This window comes from Podarcis melisellensis (genome assembly GCF_964234715.1).
Source record: "Podarcis melisellensis genome assembly, chromosome: 6".
NCBI lineage: Eukaryota > Metazoa > Chordata > Lepidosauria > Squamata > Lacertidae > Podarcis > Podarcis melisellensis.
The window spans coordinates 65,129,865-65,147,251 of NC_138538.1; the positions used below are offsets into that span (position 1 = coordinate 65,129,865).

General features: G+C 39.1%; 1 protein-coding gene across 1 annotated transcript in view; it reads right to left on the reverse strand.

Annotated features, from left to right (window-relative positions):
* Positions 1-17,387, reverse strand: part of PIGK (phosphatidylinositol glycan anchor biosynthesis class K) — a 101,681-nt gene that overhangs the window by 19,479 nt on the left and 64,815 nt on the right. Inside the window, exon 10 of the mRNA XM_081914669.1 lies at positions 5,858-5,933. Within this exon, the coding sequence (XP_081770795.1) occupies positions 5,858-5,933 (76 nt within the window). The remainder of the gene's footprint in view (positions 1-5,857; positions 5,934-17,387) is intronic.

A 17,387-nucleotide genomic window follows, 5' to 3' on the forward strand; every position in this document is an offset into this window, starting at 1 on the left:
GGCCAGCATCAGGTTGAAGGAGGGAAGGGGTCTAGCAAGCTCCCTGCCTAGTCTTGGAGCTGCAAGGAAGCTTGACACTTCTCTTGTGATTAGCACCGCCTGTACCTAATGTTTCCCAGTGCCACCCGTCCCCCTGTAGTGTTACCAGGCCAAGCCACAAGGACAGGTAAGGGGTGTTGAGCAAATCAGAGAAGCACCAAGCGGCTGAAGTCTCCATCTTTATGCGCCTAGAATGCCTCTGCCCTGCAATGTATTAGTGACTGCAACTACTTCTGTCAGTACTTTGATTCGAGTGCTGTGCACTTTTTTAAGCAAGGGGTGGTGGTGGTCTGGATCGCCACTGCTGGGTTCTCCACAGCACATGAAACTCTTGGGAGAGATCAGCTGGGGGTTTGGAGTAAAGTGTCACCAGCATGTCAGTTCTATTTTTCCTAGTCACGTGAGGATTTGGCTAAACCTTGTTCAGTAAAGGGCTGGATGGGGGGCCAATACCTTGAAATCATTTATAAAAGGCAGCATATAAATGGTTTTAAGCAAAATATCTCACAGCATACAAGTTTCTAGGAAAAGAAGTATGTTTGCTGAGGTGGGGGGGGAGCACGTTAACACTGTGCTGGCAAATATTTAGATGGCCTGTCAGCAGTTGTTACTTTAAAATCATGTCTAATGTAGAATAAGATTTCTCATTCACTGATGTTTGAATTCTTCAGGGGATTTTATCAGTTTTTCCAAAGCATTTTACCTCCAGGTTAACTGTTATAACTAAAGCGTATCAGTGCTTCCATCTAGCTGAAACCTGTACTGCTTTTGTTCACTCATTAAGCTCTGTGCATGCTTGATTAAAGTTTTAAACACCCTTAACTGATTTTATAAGAGAGGAATAAAAATCTATAGTGTGCTAATCACCATTTTATTTTCAACAAATTGAAGTGAAACGAACCTATTAATGTGTAAACAAATGTATTCTGACCCATCTGTGTAGGTGATTAACAAAGTGGGAAGAATGTGTGACTATTCCCCACCCGACCCCCAGAAAAACCTAAAATCTTGATTCCCAATTCAGGCTTTGAAAGAGAGGCTGATTATCTTTAAGGCAAATTAACCTCTGTTAAGAAATGTCAAGATATAATTTCTTTTAGAAATCTGTTTCTGTTCTCTCTCTCTCTCTCTCTCTCTCTCTCTCTCTCTCTCTCTCTCCCCCCCCCCCCCACCAATCTCCCATTGTAAGTAAATTCAGTCATTGAGTTGTACCGCTGATGCAGGCTTCCCAGCAGACGAACCCAGCAAATGCTGACAAGGTTAAAGTGGCAAGTACTAATGCATTCATGCAAGGCTGATGGACATCACTTCCCATTCATGTGCTTCAGTCTTAGGAGACAGGCATTCCATGCCCAGAAATCCTATCCTAATTTCTTAGTGAGGAAGATCTTCTATTAAAATAATAGCCCACCACCTAAAATATTGAAAGCAAGTTGTTAAGGTGCCAACAGAGTTACTTTGCATCAGGACATCATTTGAATGTAGACAGACATACACAAAGATACGAAGATAAGTTTATACTCTGAAGCAGAATAGTAATATGCTTTACACTGAGATCCTATACATGTCAATTCTGAAGCAAACCCCATTTAGCAGGTAATTAGTAGATGCATGAGTTGCCGGTCTGAACCAAGAGGCAAAGGAAGAGAAGATCAAACACTGCTTCTCTGCATGGACCAAGGCAAGAGCAGAGCTTCCCAGAAACACATTCCCTTATATGCTTATAGTGAATATATCACCCATTTTGCTTAAGGGCTATCATCACCCTAGTTACATTTTCTAAAATGGAAGCTATCTATAACCCCAAATATGCTGCCCCGAGACACTTGGGAAGAAGAGCAAGAAACAAATTTGATAGGCAGATATGCCAGAATGTAGATCTGGATTCATCAACAATGAAGGTGTTGGGTGTAAGGTGTGTGTGTGTGTGTGTGTGTGTGTGTGTGTGTGTGTGTGTGTGTAAATAAATAAATAAATAAATAAATAAATGTTGCCATTTATTCATGTCACTTATTTCAAAATCTGACATGGCTCTTGGAATTGAAGCTACCATAAATGTAAGAAAACATTATTTGCTAAATGCTGGTCGGCCTTGTTCAAAGTATATTTACAGGTATTTGTCAACCAGAATTTCCCAAACTTCAACTCCCATGTTACAGCAGAGAATTATTTATCAAGTTCTAAGCTGTTTTCCGAGCTCTGCAAGAAAAAGACTGTGAAAGGAGTTTTGACAGGTTAAATGTTGTCCTATCTCTAGGCATTTGAACACTGACAGCTCACGCTCTATATGTTAATTATTATTTTTTTAATCTGCGGAAATTAGACTTGATTTATTGCTAACTTTGAGGAAATGACTCATCATTCCCTTCATTTCTGATGTTCAGGCTATGAGTGTCATTGCTAATATCGTCAAAAAAGCCACGGAAATAAGTATCTGACATTAAGATTTCCTGCTATTTCATTATTTTTTTTTAAAAAAATGCATAGGTTTATGTGTGCAAATCAGATCAGAACCATGGCCTTAGGAATTCAGTTTTTCCCCCATCCCTGGCTCTGTTTTCCTGGAAAAACTGTAGCCTGGGAGAGCAATCAGAAAACAGTGGCAGCAAAAAGACTCCTTTTCCAGTGCCCCAGTACAACCAATGTCACTTGCTCACCCCATGACTGCTATATGTTCAAAACAAGTTGCGGGGGGGACGGGGACGGATATCTTCGGCCCTACATATGTTACTGAACTACAATAATTGGCCATGTTTACTATGGTTGATAATAATAATAATAATAATAATAATAATAATAATAATAGTAATAATAATAATAATAATAATAATAATAATAATAATAATAATAATTGCTTAAGGGCTATCATCACCCTAGTTACATTTTCCAAAATGGAAGCTATCTATAGTTGTATGGAGAGTTGTAGTTCAGAAACATCTGGAGGGTCATAGGTTCCCCACTCCTGATTTAAAAAGAAAACTAGAGGAGTTCCTATTAATGGATTTCAAATGACAATGAAGGGTTTAAAAATGGGGGAAGGAAGGGTGACATGGGCAAATCACTGCAGGATAAGAATGCACCACAGATTTGCCAAATAGATCTTTCAGTAACCCATCTACCGCAACCTGAACTCACTACCACAGAAAAGGGATTTTATACTGATATATGACTGCCATTTATTAGAGGTTTAAATTAAAATAAAATTAGTAGACCTGACACTGATTAAAGCATTCCCTTAATCAATAAAATTAATTCCTCCCAATTTCTAGTGATGTTATATTAGAAGGTCACAGATGTTATCAGATTCCGTTTAAGGAAAATACAACCCAACAGCTGAGCAAGGCCACTGACTTAATTACAGCTTCATTTTAAAGAATGTCCTCAAATGGAGTCTCCCCAGTATCAAGGTTACTGAGAAGAGATGTTTCAAAAATTTCACCTGAACTGCACTCACTACAGGCTTCCATCATACTACTGTGTTTACATGAAGCAAAAAGTAAACAATATTTGTCTGGGAATTTGATGGGGGTTGTTTGTTGTTAAATATGAAAAGTGAAAGCCAATAATAATAATAATAATAATAATAATAATAACCACCATTTAAAATATTAATATCAAATTAAAATAAATTAAAATAAAGTATTAAAATATAGGGAAACTCTTCAAAATAAAATTATAGGAATTCTTGTTTCACAAAAGACATATTTGCTATGGCTTAGAACTGGGATTGGCCCCAAAAGCTGTTCTGTACTTGACAGAGGAAACCTTAGAAATAATGATCCATAATGGATTTTTACAACGAACAAACACAGTATAGATTTATTAGAAAAGTATGCTTGCTAATGATTTAACCATAGACCCAGCTGCAGTGTCACTTTCCAAGTGTTAAAATGTTATGACAAAAAGGGGCAATGTTTGGCCTAAATTGAAAAAGTGGTGATTTGGAGGCCACAATCCCACACAAAAGGTAAGCTCGGCAGTGAACTGAAAATGGGCTTCCGTTCAGTAATTTTGAGTTTATTTATTAGCTCTATGAACCAACCGTCGCCAGTAACCCCGGAGAGGTTTGCACTGATAGAAATATGAAACAATACAATAAAATACAAATCAAATACAGTAAGAGCAATTCCATAACTGTAATACACAGAAAAGAGGAGGAAAGGAAGCATCAAATTGTTCATCAATGCTTTTATAAAAAAAAGGCTATAAGAAACCATCTTAAAATTATTCACCCCATCTTCAAAATCCTGCTAGAAGGATGTACTGACCTGCTTCCTAAAAAAGTAAAATGAAGAGGCAGACAAATCTCAGCATGGAGGGATTCCACAGTTGTGGAGCCACCATGAACCTCGCCATGAATTAACCCGGCACAATTTCAACCAGCAGCTATTTTATAAAGGTTTACTTTTATAATATTTAGCTTTGTATTAGTTTTATATTGGACTGAGCTAACATACCCAAGCAAGAAGGTCAAATTAGACTGTATGTAATCTGAGTAAGGGTTTGCTCAAGGAAATGGTCAAAATGCATGAAAACCACGTTTCTGATTCTGTTCAGTGAAGTATTCCATCGCAATATGGCACAAAGCAGCCAAACGAACCCACCGGGGCTGTATTACTTTCTTTGTGCTGTAAAAATATTACTGTGACATTTCATCTGGTCAACCATCTTAAAGGTTAATTCTGTTTCCTGTATCAGATATTCCTTTAGGTGAACTGTTCTGTGCAGTTCCTATTTACCTATTCCAAACAATCCTCAAACTGTTTCATTGCTCACTCTCACTGTTAAGAACATATTGACTTACTGCCTGCTCTGCTGTTTAATTCATTTATGCCGAGAGTCAGGCATGAAGACAGAATTTTAAATGTGACATTTGCAGGCTGCTGGGTCATTTGAAGCTCTGACAACACCAAGGGAGTTCCTGACATACAAACTGGTCCTGATTTCCAATCTTCCATGTTCTGAACACATCAGATATTCTTCCCGGAGGTGCAGATTTCAGCCTAAAGTTTTAAATTTCCTTTGGGTTTAACATCTTGCAGAAAAGGCCTGTACACTTGAAAGTTTTAAAATAAAGCCCTTGTTTCCTTTAAGCTAAAGCTGGCATTGCCTCCAGCGAGCAAATTCAACGGCAGGAAGCCACTTTGATTGACAAAGATATTTGGAAACAGACTTACAATAATAATTAATACCCAGAGGAAATTCCAAGCAACTTTGACGCTTGGTGGACTTCCATTTTTTTCCCTGTTGATCTATCCATGTTCAAAGACAGCTGCATCTGAAAGCCACAGCTGTAGATAATGGGCCATTTAGATGGCAGCAGCGGTATCTGGCCTAGCTGGGTAGCAGTTAACTGTGGTAGCAACTAGGATGAAATACCTACATGCAAGACACTCCTTTTTTTGCAGTGACAGCAACTGAACTGAGAGCAGATTAAAAGTACTCAAGCTGGAGACTTACTCACATCTAAGTTCAGAGACCATTTTCCTGTTAAGTCTTGCTAACAGCAAAGAGTACAGATGTACATTGCCTTGAGTAAGCAAGTCAGCAAGATGCAAACCTTTCTTAATAGAACGGATCACAAAAACAAGTAATTATTCAAGTTTCCAACACAAGCTGGAGTCTACAGAGTACGGATTGCTTAGCCTCTTCTGCTGTGCTCTGAATAGTAAATTGCTATCTAAATAGAAATATATGCTCTTGTACAATTAAATATTAAATAGAATATAAACTAGTAAGATTACCAAAAGTGTTTTATTGCCAAAACTAAATACCTTACGTATTCTTGAGTATTAACAAAAGAAATAAAGCAGCATACCTGATGTATTATTTGTGCTACAGGAAGTTGTTCTGCATATTTTAATGCCTCCGTTGCTAATTCATCCACAGCATGGCTGGAAAAAAAGAGAGATTTTAATCAGATACTGTAAAAATTAGGAAAAAAGATAAAACCAATGGCAACTCACTTGCTTTTAGGCATACAAACCCAAGTCCCCAATTTATTTCAAATTGCACAGCTATTATTTTCAAATGCATTACATATTTGAATGCCATCCACTTCTTTTGAGCCTACCTCTCTCCGTTTTTTGGTCACGGTTTAAATTCTTCATAGCTATAATACTAGCTTTAAGTCTTTCTGTTCCACATAAAAATTTGCAAAGGTCAGGGTCTCCTGAATAGCCCAGAGACTTGGGGAGAGCTACTGAGAGAAATGGCACAGGCATATGTTTCCATATTTCATTTGATTCCCATCCCACCCCCTGGCAATTGAAATGCAAGGAGCTGCATTCTGCACTCTAACATTCAACAAACTTGTGAATGAGATAATTTATAGAAATTGATTGTGTATCCCCCAAACTGATTGTTGGAAGGCTGTTAGAAAATGTTCTAGATAAGAACAGAGGTGTTTTAGGATGCACACCCGTTGAAGAAGGCAGAGGACATAAGGAAATAATATTTGGCTGGTAAACCCAGCCAGGAGGAATCAATTTCCAGCAGTAAACTGGTGCAGACCCAAATCTGATCGGAAGCATTTTCCAGATAGGCATCTCATAACTCTACCTTTTCTCCAAAATAAAAGCTTGTTTAAACATGTGATTAATACCACATATTGTTTGACTATATTTTAGCTACTGAACTGTCTAAGTACGGTACCTGAAATTAAAAGTAATAATGCTGCCACCCATCTGACTGGGTTGTCCCAGCCACATTTCAGTCTTTTTTCTTCCTGTGCCAGGACTGTGGGCAAGAACCCTAAATTGTGGAAACATTTTGAAATTTGCAATCCTTTGGAGGGCAAGAAAATAGGTTTCTATGTAAAATATAAGTGCCAAGGCTTTGAGAGAGACACGTTTGTTGGAGTGAAGAAAGACCCAGGCAAAGAAAATGAAAACCAGGAACAGCATACTTCGGACAATTTCTTTGTCCAGTCATTAACTAATCTTATTTCAGTGCCTTTGGGGTTTTATTTTTTCCTCGTATATAATTTGGGATTTGCCTACCACTCAGAAACGAAACACCAGACCAGTCTCTCTTTAGGACGGTTATAGATTTTAAATGCAAGCACCAATCAGGACTTTGGAATTGCAGTAATCAGAGTAATGTTACTAACCACTGTGTGATTTCAATGTAATAACTGCCATGATAGTACACATTCTTGCACTCTGATTGGCTACCAACTATTATTAGCCTACCAGGACAACAAGATCTGCATTTTGCATAGTTATTAAGAAACAACAGTAGAGTGATTATGTAAATCAAGTGCTCACAACCAGAGTATAGGGAATTTCCACAGCTGTGGGTGGGAGAAGAGGAATGAATGCACAAACATTCTGGATTATTCATAAAATCAAAGCCATTTTATCAACATAATGAAGATATTTGAAAATAATTATAAAAATGTCTAGTGGTGTCTCAGTATATGAGAACCACAACCAGCCAGCAAGTCAGCTGCACAAATTAAGCTCTCCTGAGGTATATATAGAAGATACACACCAAAAAACTTTATATGCCCAACCCTCTTAAATATGTTGAATGTACACTTAAAATGACTGAGTCCTCAGTATGCCGAATTCAAAACATGCCTATGACCAACTTTCTATGGCCTTCTTATCATGGGGGGGGGGGGATTCTTGAAAGATCAGGACAACCATTTCATGGGTTTAGCGGTTCATTTTCAAAATGGCCCCCATGCTGTTCATCTAGGAAACTAGGAAATCAATATTACCCACTGCACACTTCAATAATCTTGCCTGCAACTGGGTGTATCTGTGTATCATTCAGACAGAAGGGCACCACATTCAAGATAAAACTTTGCTTTTTAGTGTGTGCAATAAGACTTATGTATACCTAGTCCCAGGAAGATCACCGGCAGATGTAGTATCAATTATCCAGCAACAATGGATACATATGTTCCTCTATTCAAACTCACATCTTTAAACACTGTGCTTAGGGAGAAAATACTAACTGGACTTTCAAATAACATTCCCATGATCTTCAAAACAGTTGCTCTACAAACTAGAAGAAATTCTGAAAATTGCACTTGGCTGCAGCTGCCCGGAACATGTAAAATTACTATAAACAAAAAACTAATGGGGAAAATATGGTTTTACCTTTTTTCAATTTACTTTGAACAACTGGCAGCATTTGGGGTATAGCCAATATACCCCTCTCTATGTATTGCCATTCCTTTTTTTCTGACGGCAATAAAATATTTACTAAAAATTCTGTGTGAGTGTGCGCACACACACACACACACCCATATCAGTTTCAAGACAGGCATTTTTATAGGGTGCTATAAAAATCAAAATGAAGCTTTTAATTAGGTTTTTAAAAAAATAAAATGGCTATATATTCATTAGAAGTAACTAGTTACATTAATGTCCTTGCTCTGCATTCCTGAAACCTAATCGGTCAATTTACTTTCAGGCTATTAACACATTTAGTTGCTTTAGAGATAAACAGAATGTATTCTAACATAGTGTCCCTAAAACAATATTAAAACGTCTATCATTTATTTATATAAAAAAACCTGTATACAGCTGTTCATTAAAAACCAGTGATTTACACCAACCATATACAGATATAATCAAAATAAGGTAAGAATTTAAAATCAGAGATCAACTATTGTCTGTTACAGAAAGATGTTTTCTTAATTGCCTGCATAGATTTGGTGGCATGGAAAAGTTTGCACCAATTATTTAAAGGCTTAAAAAGAAGGCACCTGCCTGACACGTCTCCTTATCACAAGCCCATGCAACTCTGATCTCCACTGATATTTTTTTGAAAGAACAAGTTCAGATGTACTTTCTAGTTGATGAGCCTTTTCAGTCAATTGAGCATCTGTTGCCTAAATGCCGCATGAATGAAGAGTCCGTTAATCTTGAAAGAGACTCCACAACCAAAATTGCTCATACTGCTGTATGAAAACCCTCTGGAGGTGCATTTTAGCATAGCAAATGCTCACTAATAATCAAGAGACCCACAGAGAGTTTATGAAATCTGAGGACTCCCAGTGACTGAATTATGCCTCAGAACGCAGAACTATTCATTTGGGCAAGTACAGCTGGTTTAAATTATTTAGGCGCGACACCCCACAATATATCACTAAACTTTCCATATAACATTTTGTATATTTAGTTTATTTACAACTTTTGCAAAATATAGACTTAATGAAGTCTTAGCAGCAGCAGCTCTCCACAGTGTACTAATATTACAAGATCTTGCCTGAGGCCTGCTACATTCCCACTTGCCTCCACAATTATTTTGGCAAGGGACGCAATTTATTTTTAGACTAATATAAGCTACTGCTGCTTTTTTTCAAATATGCCCCCATACGCTACAGATGCCAGTCTGAGGGAAATGTCTTAATGTAAGCAATTTGTTCCTTTACATTTAAATACATTATCACTCACTACTGTAAATCAACACGGAGAAAAACAGCTTATAGATAAAGCCTTTGACTGGTCTCGCCAAGAGCTGAGGGGCAGGTTTTAGGCAGGGACTTCAGAACAAGATAAACCCTGCTTCACCAGAGGGTTATGACTGGGAAATAGGCATTGTCCCATACCCTAAACACTTTGTTGAAATGTGAACTGTTAACTGATTAAATGCTCTTCAGTTAATTAACCTTCTTGATTTAAATCGATTAATGCTATGACAGCAAATACCTTTGACACCTCTGGTTCTATAACTGTATTTATTTTCATACCAAAGTTTATTTTTGAGTGCAAGAATCGAGTGTAGAAAAAGCAGTGTCATACCACTTAAAACAGTTGTGCCTTCTCACAAAGAACCTTGGGAGCTGTAGTTTGCTAAGGGTGCTGAGAGTTGTTAGAAGACTCCTGTTCCCCTCACAGAGTTACAATTCTCGGAGTGGTTTAACAATCAAACCTTCTTCGAGGTAACTGGGAATTGTAGCTCTGTGAGGACAGAACTCTCCTAAAAAGGCACAGTGCCCCTAACAAACTACAGTTTCCAAAATTAATTGAGGGATGCCATGAATGTTTGTAGAGGTTTGACACTTTTAAATATATCATGCAGATGGGCCTCTGATTAATTTTGGAGCAATTTAGTATGAAATGGTCAAATTTTTCAAAATAACTGTGGTGCTTTCTGTTGGCCAGTCTTGGTGATTATCAATAGAACACACAGACAAATGATTTGAGCTCTTTAAATTGCTACCGGGACAAGAAGCATTTATAATATTGAGTGCCCCTTGATTTGATGATAACAGAAATGAATCAAAAAAAGGCACACATATAAATGTGTTTCCTTATCTAGCTGACATTCAAGTCAAATGTTCTCCATCCAAGTTACATTCAATTTAAAAACAATTTCACAGACCCTTGATTAATGACAGAGACTGGGAAACAGAGACAGGACTGTCTTGCCAACGTAAACATCAAAGGCTGGGTCTGATGAACATTAGGTTTCTCCCTTATCAAACTTCCTAAGCATGAAAATTGTAGATATCCACAGGTGGTAGATGGAGACATCCATGCATTCTGGGACTATAGAAACTTTGGTGGACACTGTTGGGTAGTTCCATTCCACCTTTTGTTGCAGACATGGGAATGTAGTGTGTCACATGTCTGTTTACATTCCAGCACAAACTGCTGGGTCTCGTGAGCGGAACTTCCACTCAGTGCATTGCTTTTGCTTTTGAGTCTCTCTCTGAGAAGACGGCAAGGAGAGACAACATGTTTCTTTGTTTTCATTTATGAAAAATAAATCCATAGTTTTAGTATGTATCCACAGCCTCTAGCCTCTTCCGTTGTGCAGTTTACTTTGCTACATATAGTGTGCTCAAGGCAGCAAGCTTGAGTCGCTGATTTACTTCGGAGCCAGAGTCAGATGTAGGCAGAGGTTGGAGCACTGCAGAATCTCATAACTTACTCACCCTCTGTGCCATCCCACTCCCTGACCACAGACTCACACACAAAAGGCCGAAATTCCCAGAAAAATGGTCCAGAAAGCAAGAGTGAGCCCACAGCATCTAGAGGGCCTCGAATTGACTCCAACATTAGCTTAGGCTAATCAAGGTTCCTTTCAAGATTTGAAACAAACTGGAAAGCTGCCCAAGGTTAGCCTTAATGTCAGTTAACGTAAGTGCTGATGAATGAATCACCTAATCAGTCATGGGGTGGAAGTCATATTCCAGAAGAAAGGAAAGAGGGTCACACAGAGTATGATCCACTCACAATTGTTCAACCATGGTTAAGCAATCAGGAGTGTTAACATACGCACCAGTCCAGCGTAATGAAAACAAAGTAGAACACATATTTCCAATGGATCACACAGGCTGATGAACATGTCATTCTGAAATGGACTGAGTCTATCTTATTACAATGGTTATTTATATATCCTATTTGGTTTGCGCTAATGGAACAAATCTCTCAATAGTAAAACACAGGCAAGACTGTTTAAGTGATGCAATGCTACAAGTGTGGGGAAATGGTGCAGTTTTATGACAAGAATCAGGGTTTTTAGAGTACAAAAGAAAGAGGAATTGAAATGACTTTTAATTATTAAATCTATGTATCCCACTGTCTCAACCATAAATAAACCACCGGGTGGTTGTTGCTTTTATTTTGGCCATTATTAATAAAAACAAAATGCCAGCACTAAATGAGAAAACACCATCAAGGTTTCCCAGAAAGCAAAGACTTAAGAAGCACTGTACCCACTTTAAATGAATAGATTCAAAACCTGAGCATTGAAAAGTATATTTACAATAACCAGATGACAGGAAATGAGGAACTGGGCTTTGGTTTAGGGTAACTATACAAAATAGTGGTGACTGCTTAATATAAACAAATTTGAAGTAAAAGAATGTGTGTTGAAATGAAAAAAACCACATAGCTTTTGCCCTTGAAAAGCACATACTGTCATACCTTGGGATAAATACGATTCAGGTTGAGCACTTTCAGGTTGCGCTCTGCCGCGACCCGGAAGTAACGGAGCGTGTTACTTCCAGGTTTCGCCGCTCGCGCAGACAGTCAAAATGACGTCAAGTGCATGCACGGAAGTGGCAAAACGCAACCCGTGCAAGCGCAGACGTGCTGTTGCATCTTACATTCTGTTCGGGAAGCGAACGGGGCTCTGGAACGGATCCCGTTCACATCCCGAGGTATCATTGTAATAGCTAGGTACAATGAGAACAAGCTGTATGGAGTCTCTGAGTCAAGTATTTCCCTCCTTCCCTTTTCTCATGGAAGCTTTCACTGCTGCATTTGGTTAACTGCTGTTTGCCATGTTATCCAAACTGTAGTTGACATTGATTAAAAACTAACTTCAACCCATGGTTGCTTAAGCTGTCTGGTTTCAACTAACCCTAGTTAGTTAAACCATAGTTTCGGGTTTAGATGACACAATGAACTGTGGTTAACTAAAAGTGAAAACTTTTAGTTAAAAGTGTTAGAACTCTTCCTTGCGGTGGAAGGTAGTGCAGAGAAGCCCAAGGTTCAGCACAACAGCTTACCACAGCCAATGAGAGAATGAGATGCTTACCAGTGTATTCTACTTCTAAGATGTGTTTAAAATCTCCTATGATCTGCTCATCTGCATTATTCATGATGAAACAAACAGAAACATTTGATCATAAAATGTGTGTTTGAAAACCTCAGTATTATCCAATAAGAAAAGGTCAACTATGATAAATCAGTTGTTAAAAAGAATCACACTGTAGAAAATGTAATTTACTCCAAGTTAGTTCAGATTTCCATATTAGAATTCTGCTGCACCTATGAGGGAGAATAATTTGAGCTACTTTCCTGCACTATGCAGTGACAAAATGGACAGCTGGTAGCTTACCTTAGGTGACCTTGAATGACTATCTAGCAGAATGCTAATGTGAATCTTTTGCAAATCGTTACAGTGGAGCCTGAAAGTCATGTCTTTAATGGGCAAACAATTAGTGCATATTCAAAGACGAAGAAAGGCAAGAGATATGGTTGTTACAATAATATGTAGGTTTTTCCACAATCCATAAATACAGCTAAGCATACCAAACTCTGCTTGAAGGATGATCTGCAATGACCCTTCTTCACAACACTTAAGGCCTCATCACACCTGATCTTTAAAATTACTTCAATCCAAATAGGTAGCAAATACTGCTATATCTTCTTGTAGGCAAAAACGTAGAAAGTGGAAGAGAAATCCAGTTTTTAAAAATAAATTAAGGTTGTAATGAAGGGACACAGGTGGCGCTGTGGGTTAACCACAGAGCCTAGGACTTGCCAATCAGAAGGTTGGCAATTCGAATCCCCGCGGGCTAAGCTCCCGTTGCTCGGTCCCAGCTCCTGCCTACCTAGCAGTTCAAAAGCACGTCAAAGTGCAAGTAGATAAATAGGTACCGCTCCAGCGGGAAGGTAAATGGCGTTTCCGTGTGCTGCTCTGGTTTGCCAGAAGCGGCTTAATCATGCTGGCCACATGACCCGGAAGCTGTACGCTGGCTCCCTCGGCCAATAAAGCAAGATGAGTGCCACAACCTCAGAGTCAGTCACGACTGGACCTAATGGTCAGGGGTCCTTTTACCCTTTACCTTTTAAGGTTGTAATGAATTTCCAATAACAACTAAGGAGGTCCTCCTGTGTGTTCCTTTATATTCTGATGCTCAGTTGGTAAGGATACAGGACAGGGCCTTCTCTGGTGTAGCACCCAGGTGGTAAATTCACTGCCCTGGGCGGTTTAGTTGCCCTCCCCACATTTCTAACATTCCACATACAGTATACCTTAGAAAAACATTCTCTGGCAAAATTTCAAGTTTTGCTGCTGCATAGTATTTTTCCTCTCATTTATTATTGGCTCTTCAAAAAATTGCTACTTTTCCATTTTTTATGGCTTTGGTTTTTTTTTTTTTTTAGCTTTTCTTAGTATTATTGCTGTTTTTACCCCATTTACCTCCTCTTTTGTTGGAGGGGGACATGAGGGGGTATGTAACTTCACAAAAGAAACAAATAAATAGCCAGCCACCTATCGATTGGGGCATTTTCATGTTTACATGCAGAATTAAGATGACCATGCTCTGAAGGCAACAAGACTTCTGTTTCTTTAAGAACTTTAAGGAAGGCATTACAGAGGCAAACCTCATCCTGGAACATTGGAATAATTGGTAAAGCTTCACCTATAGCATCCCTTTCCCTTTCAGTGAAGGTAAAAGCAATGAGTTTGGTTTTTTTAAAAAAAAATCATTAAAACAGAATCCTAACCACGCACCTTGAAAGAACCAGTTCTGATCAAGTGACATGGCTCACAATGGAACGCACAAGGGGCAGAGACTTCATTAGAGATTTTCCATTTAAGGTCATTTGAAAGGATTTTTTGAACACCAGTTTTGTCCTAGTTTCTTAAAATGCATGCAAAGACAGCTATTTCTCAGAAACCTAACTCACAAAAATACTCTGTCAGGATTTTCATAAGCATTACTAAAAGTGAGTTCACTTTTCCTTTTTTCTTTTTTCCACCCCTGAACTCTCTAATCTGTGGTTCGGTAATCTCAATAAAAATGGACCTTTGGAAGTATTTCCTGAGTAATCTGACAGACAGAGCATACATTTCCCATTTTGTAATCCACTAGTAATTTCCTATCTGGAGAACTACAATTTCTCCAGAAATTGTTAATTTCTGCCAATCCATTTATCCTTAACCAGCTCAAGCTCCCAAGATAGGACAGAAAGCCACAGAACACTATTTTCCATCAGTAAATAATAAAGTCACCTGCACTTTCCACTTCTCAGAGCGTTTTTAAAAATAAAATCAAACAAAAGGCTCTGCAATATTATAGAAGTAATCTGGATTCTCAAAGGCCACACAAGAAAACCAGTATAATCAGTAATAAAACCGAATAGTACTTTAATAAATCAGAATTTGCTGTTGGAATTGGGACGGCTTATAAGATGTTGCCATCTTGGTTTCAGGCTTGCTTATTTGTTTATTTTTAAAGTTTAAGAGTGAAAGACTATACTTGAAAAACAACAACAAATATGATGGGTATTATTAGCGCTGCTGTGAGTATATATTGATGCATTGCTATGCCAGCATACCACTCCCTAGTGCACCTCTGTCAGTATAAGGTCAAAAACAAATAATAATATTATAATAATTTATTATTTATACCCCGCCCATCTGGCTGGGTTTCCCCAGCCACTCTGGGCCGCTTCCAACAGAATATTAAAATACAATAGTCTTTTAAACATTAAAACATTAAAAGCTTCCCTAAACAAAGTGGAAACATAGGTGGGGTGTAGGAATGATAGAAAGGATCACACTTACACCAAATCCTACGCTGCTTCAGACTCTGTTCAGCTGCTTCAGACAAAGCCAATTTTTTAAAAATCACAAAGGAATCAATGGAGAGAGAACATATGTGTACACACAATGAATACAATAGTGTACAATACTCTCCTACTCTCCTGCACCAGCCCTGCCCACCTACCTACTGATGATGCTGGAGTAACTCTGCATTCAATTCACAACATTCCAACACGCACAGAAAATTCCTCCACTGATAGGGTGCACTGCCTAGAGCTACTATCTCTGCCTGGCTGGAGGTCATGTACATCTAGGAAGGACACAAAGGAGAACTCTGGTGACAGAAGCTAAGGGAAAGGGGCACTTTGCACAACAACCTGTCTCCAAAACACAGAAAGTAACTTTCTTCCTTCCATGTTGTGTGCTCAAATAGCAGTGTGTATATATGTGCACGCGCGTTGTATAGGGGGAGTTAAGCCACAGTGTGTACAACTTTCCTGGAATCCAAGTGTTTTGGTTACTGCTGCCTGCGCTACAGACACTTAGAACTGACATGGACCCTGCGACCGTCATCTGAGGCCCTTCTTCATGTGTCTCCTCCACGAAATATGCGGATGGTGGCAACACAAGAACAGGCCTTTTTTGTGGTGGCTCCCCATTTGTGGAATGCTCTCCCTAAGGAGGCTCGCCTAGTGCCTTCATTACATATATTTAGACGCCAAGTGAAAGCATTTCTCTATAACCAGGCCTTTGGCTTATTAATGTTCTATGCCCTTTTAAATGTGTTTGTGGGAGGGGTGTTACTGGTTTGTTTTGTTTTTGTTTTAGTGTGTATTTTGTGATCTCATTTTTTATATTTATATTGTGAACCATTCTGTGATCCTTGGATGAAGGGCAGTATACAAATTTAATTTTAAAAAACACACACGCACAGGGGGGAAATCTCATGCCACTGTCATGCCGGCTAGATTGTGTTGTAAAGGTAAAAAAGTAAAGGACTCCTGGACGGTTAAGACCAGTCAAAGGAGACAGTCGGGTGCGGCACTCATCATGCTTCAGGTCGAGGGAGCCAGTGTTTGTCTGCAAGCATCTTTCCAGGTCATGTGGCCAGCATGACTAAACTGCTTCTGGCGCAATGGGACACTGTGACGAGTGCCAGAGTTCAAGGAAACGCCATTTACAGTGGTACCTCAGGTTAAGTACTTAATTCTTTCCAGGGGTCCGTACTTAACCTGAAACTGTTCTTACCCTGAAGCACCACTTTAGCTAATGGGGTCTCCCGCTGCTGCCGCGCCACCGGAGCACAATTTCTGTTCTCATCCTGAAGCAAAGTTCTTAACCCAAGGTAATATTTCTGGGTTAGCGGAGTCTGTAACCTGAAGTGTATGTAACCTGAAGCATATGTAACCCGAAGTACCACTGTACATGGGTTGGGGCAAGAGTGAGTGCATTGACTCATTTCCTGGCTGAGTGACTGACATGAGGTTGTTAACACCACTGCAACCTATGAACACTAGGGGAAAGCAGTGCTGTCACTGATATTGGTGGTGTGGCTGGTGGTGCTATTCTGCTCCCCGTGTCACAGTACTTTTCAAGTCCTGTGTTGGGGGTATATAGGGCATGATGCCCATTAAACCAACAATTTGCCAGATTAAGTATCCTGGCATAAAGGATTGCTCAAACTATTCAGTAAGGGTATCCTAGCCACACTCACTTGAGATGAACTCAGTGCAGAGGACTAGCCTGCACTATCTTCCTCACTGAAAAGTACATTGCTCATTGATTCACTAATGTGGGATGCTGAAGATCAGAGCCTTGATTGTGCCTTCCTCAAGGATCTTAGTTATGTAACTGCAGGTGCCAAAATGTGAACTGCAATAGTGGAACATTTTCATGGCACTTATTATTCCGCAGGCAGGGGAGACCAAATTTAAAACCTGGAATACAATATAATCTAGCTGTGAAATCCTTCCAATGAGATTCTATTGGTACTATCGATTCTATCACTTCAATTCCCCCCTCCCTTCCTTTCAGAATGTAAATGAACTTGCTCCTTCATAAAATCCCAAATACTAGTGTCAACTTATTTTTCCCCT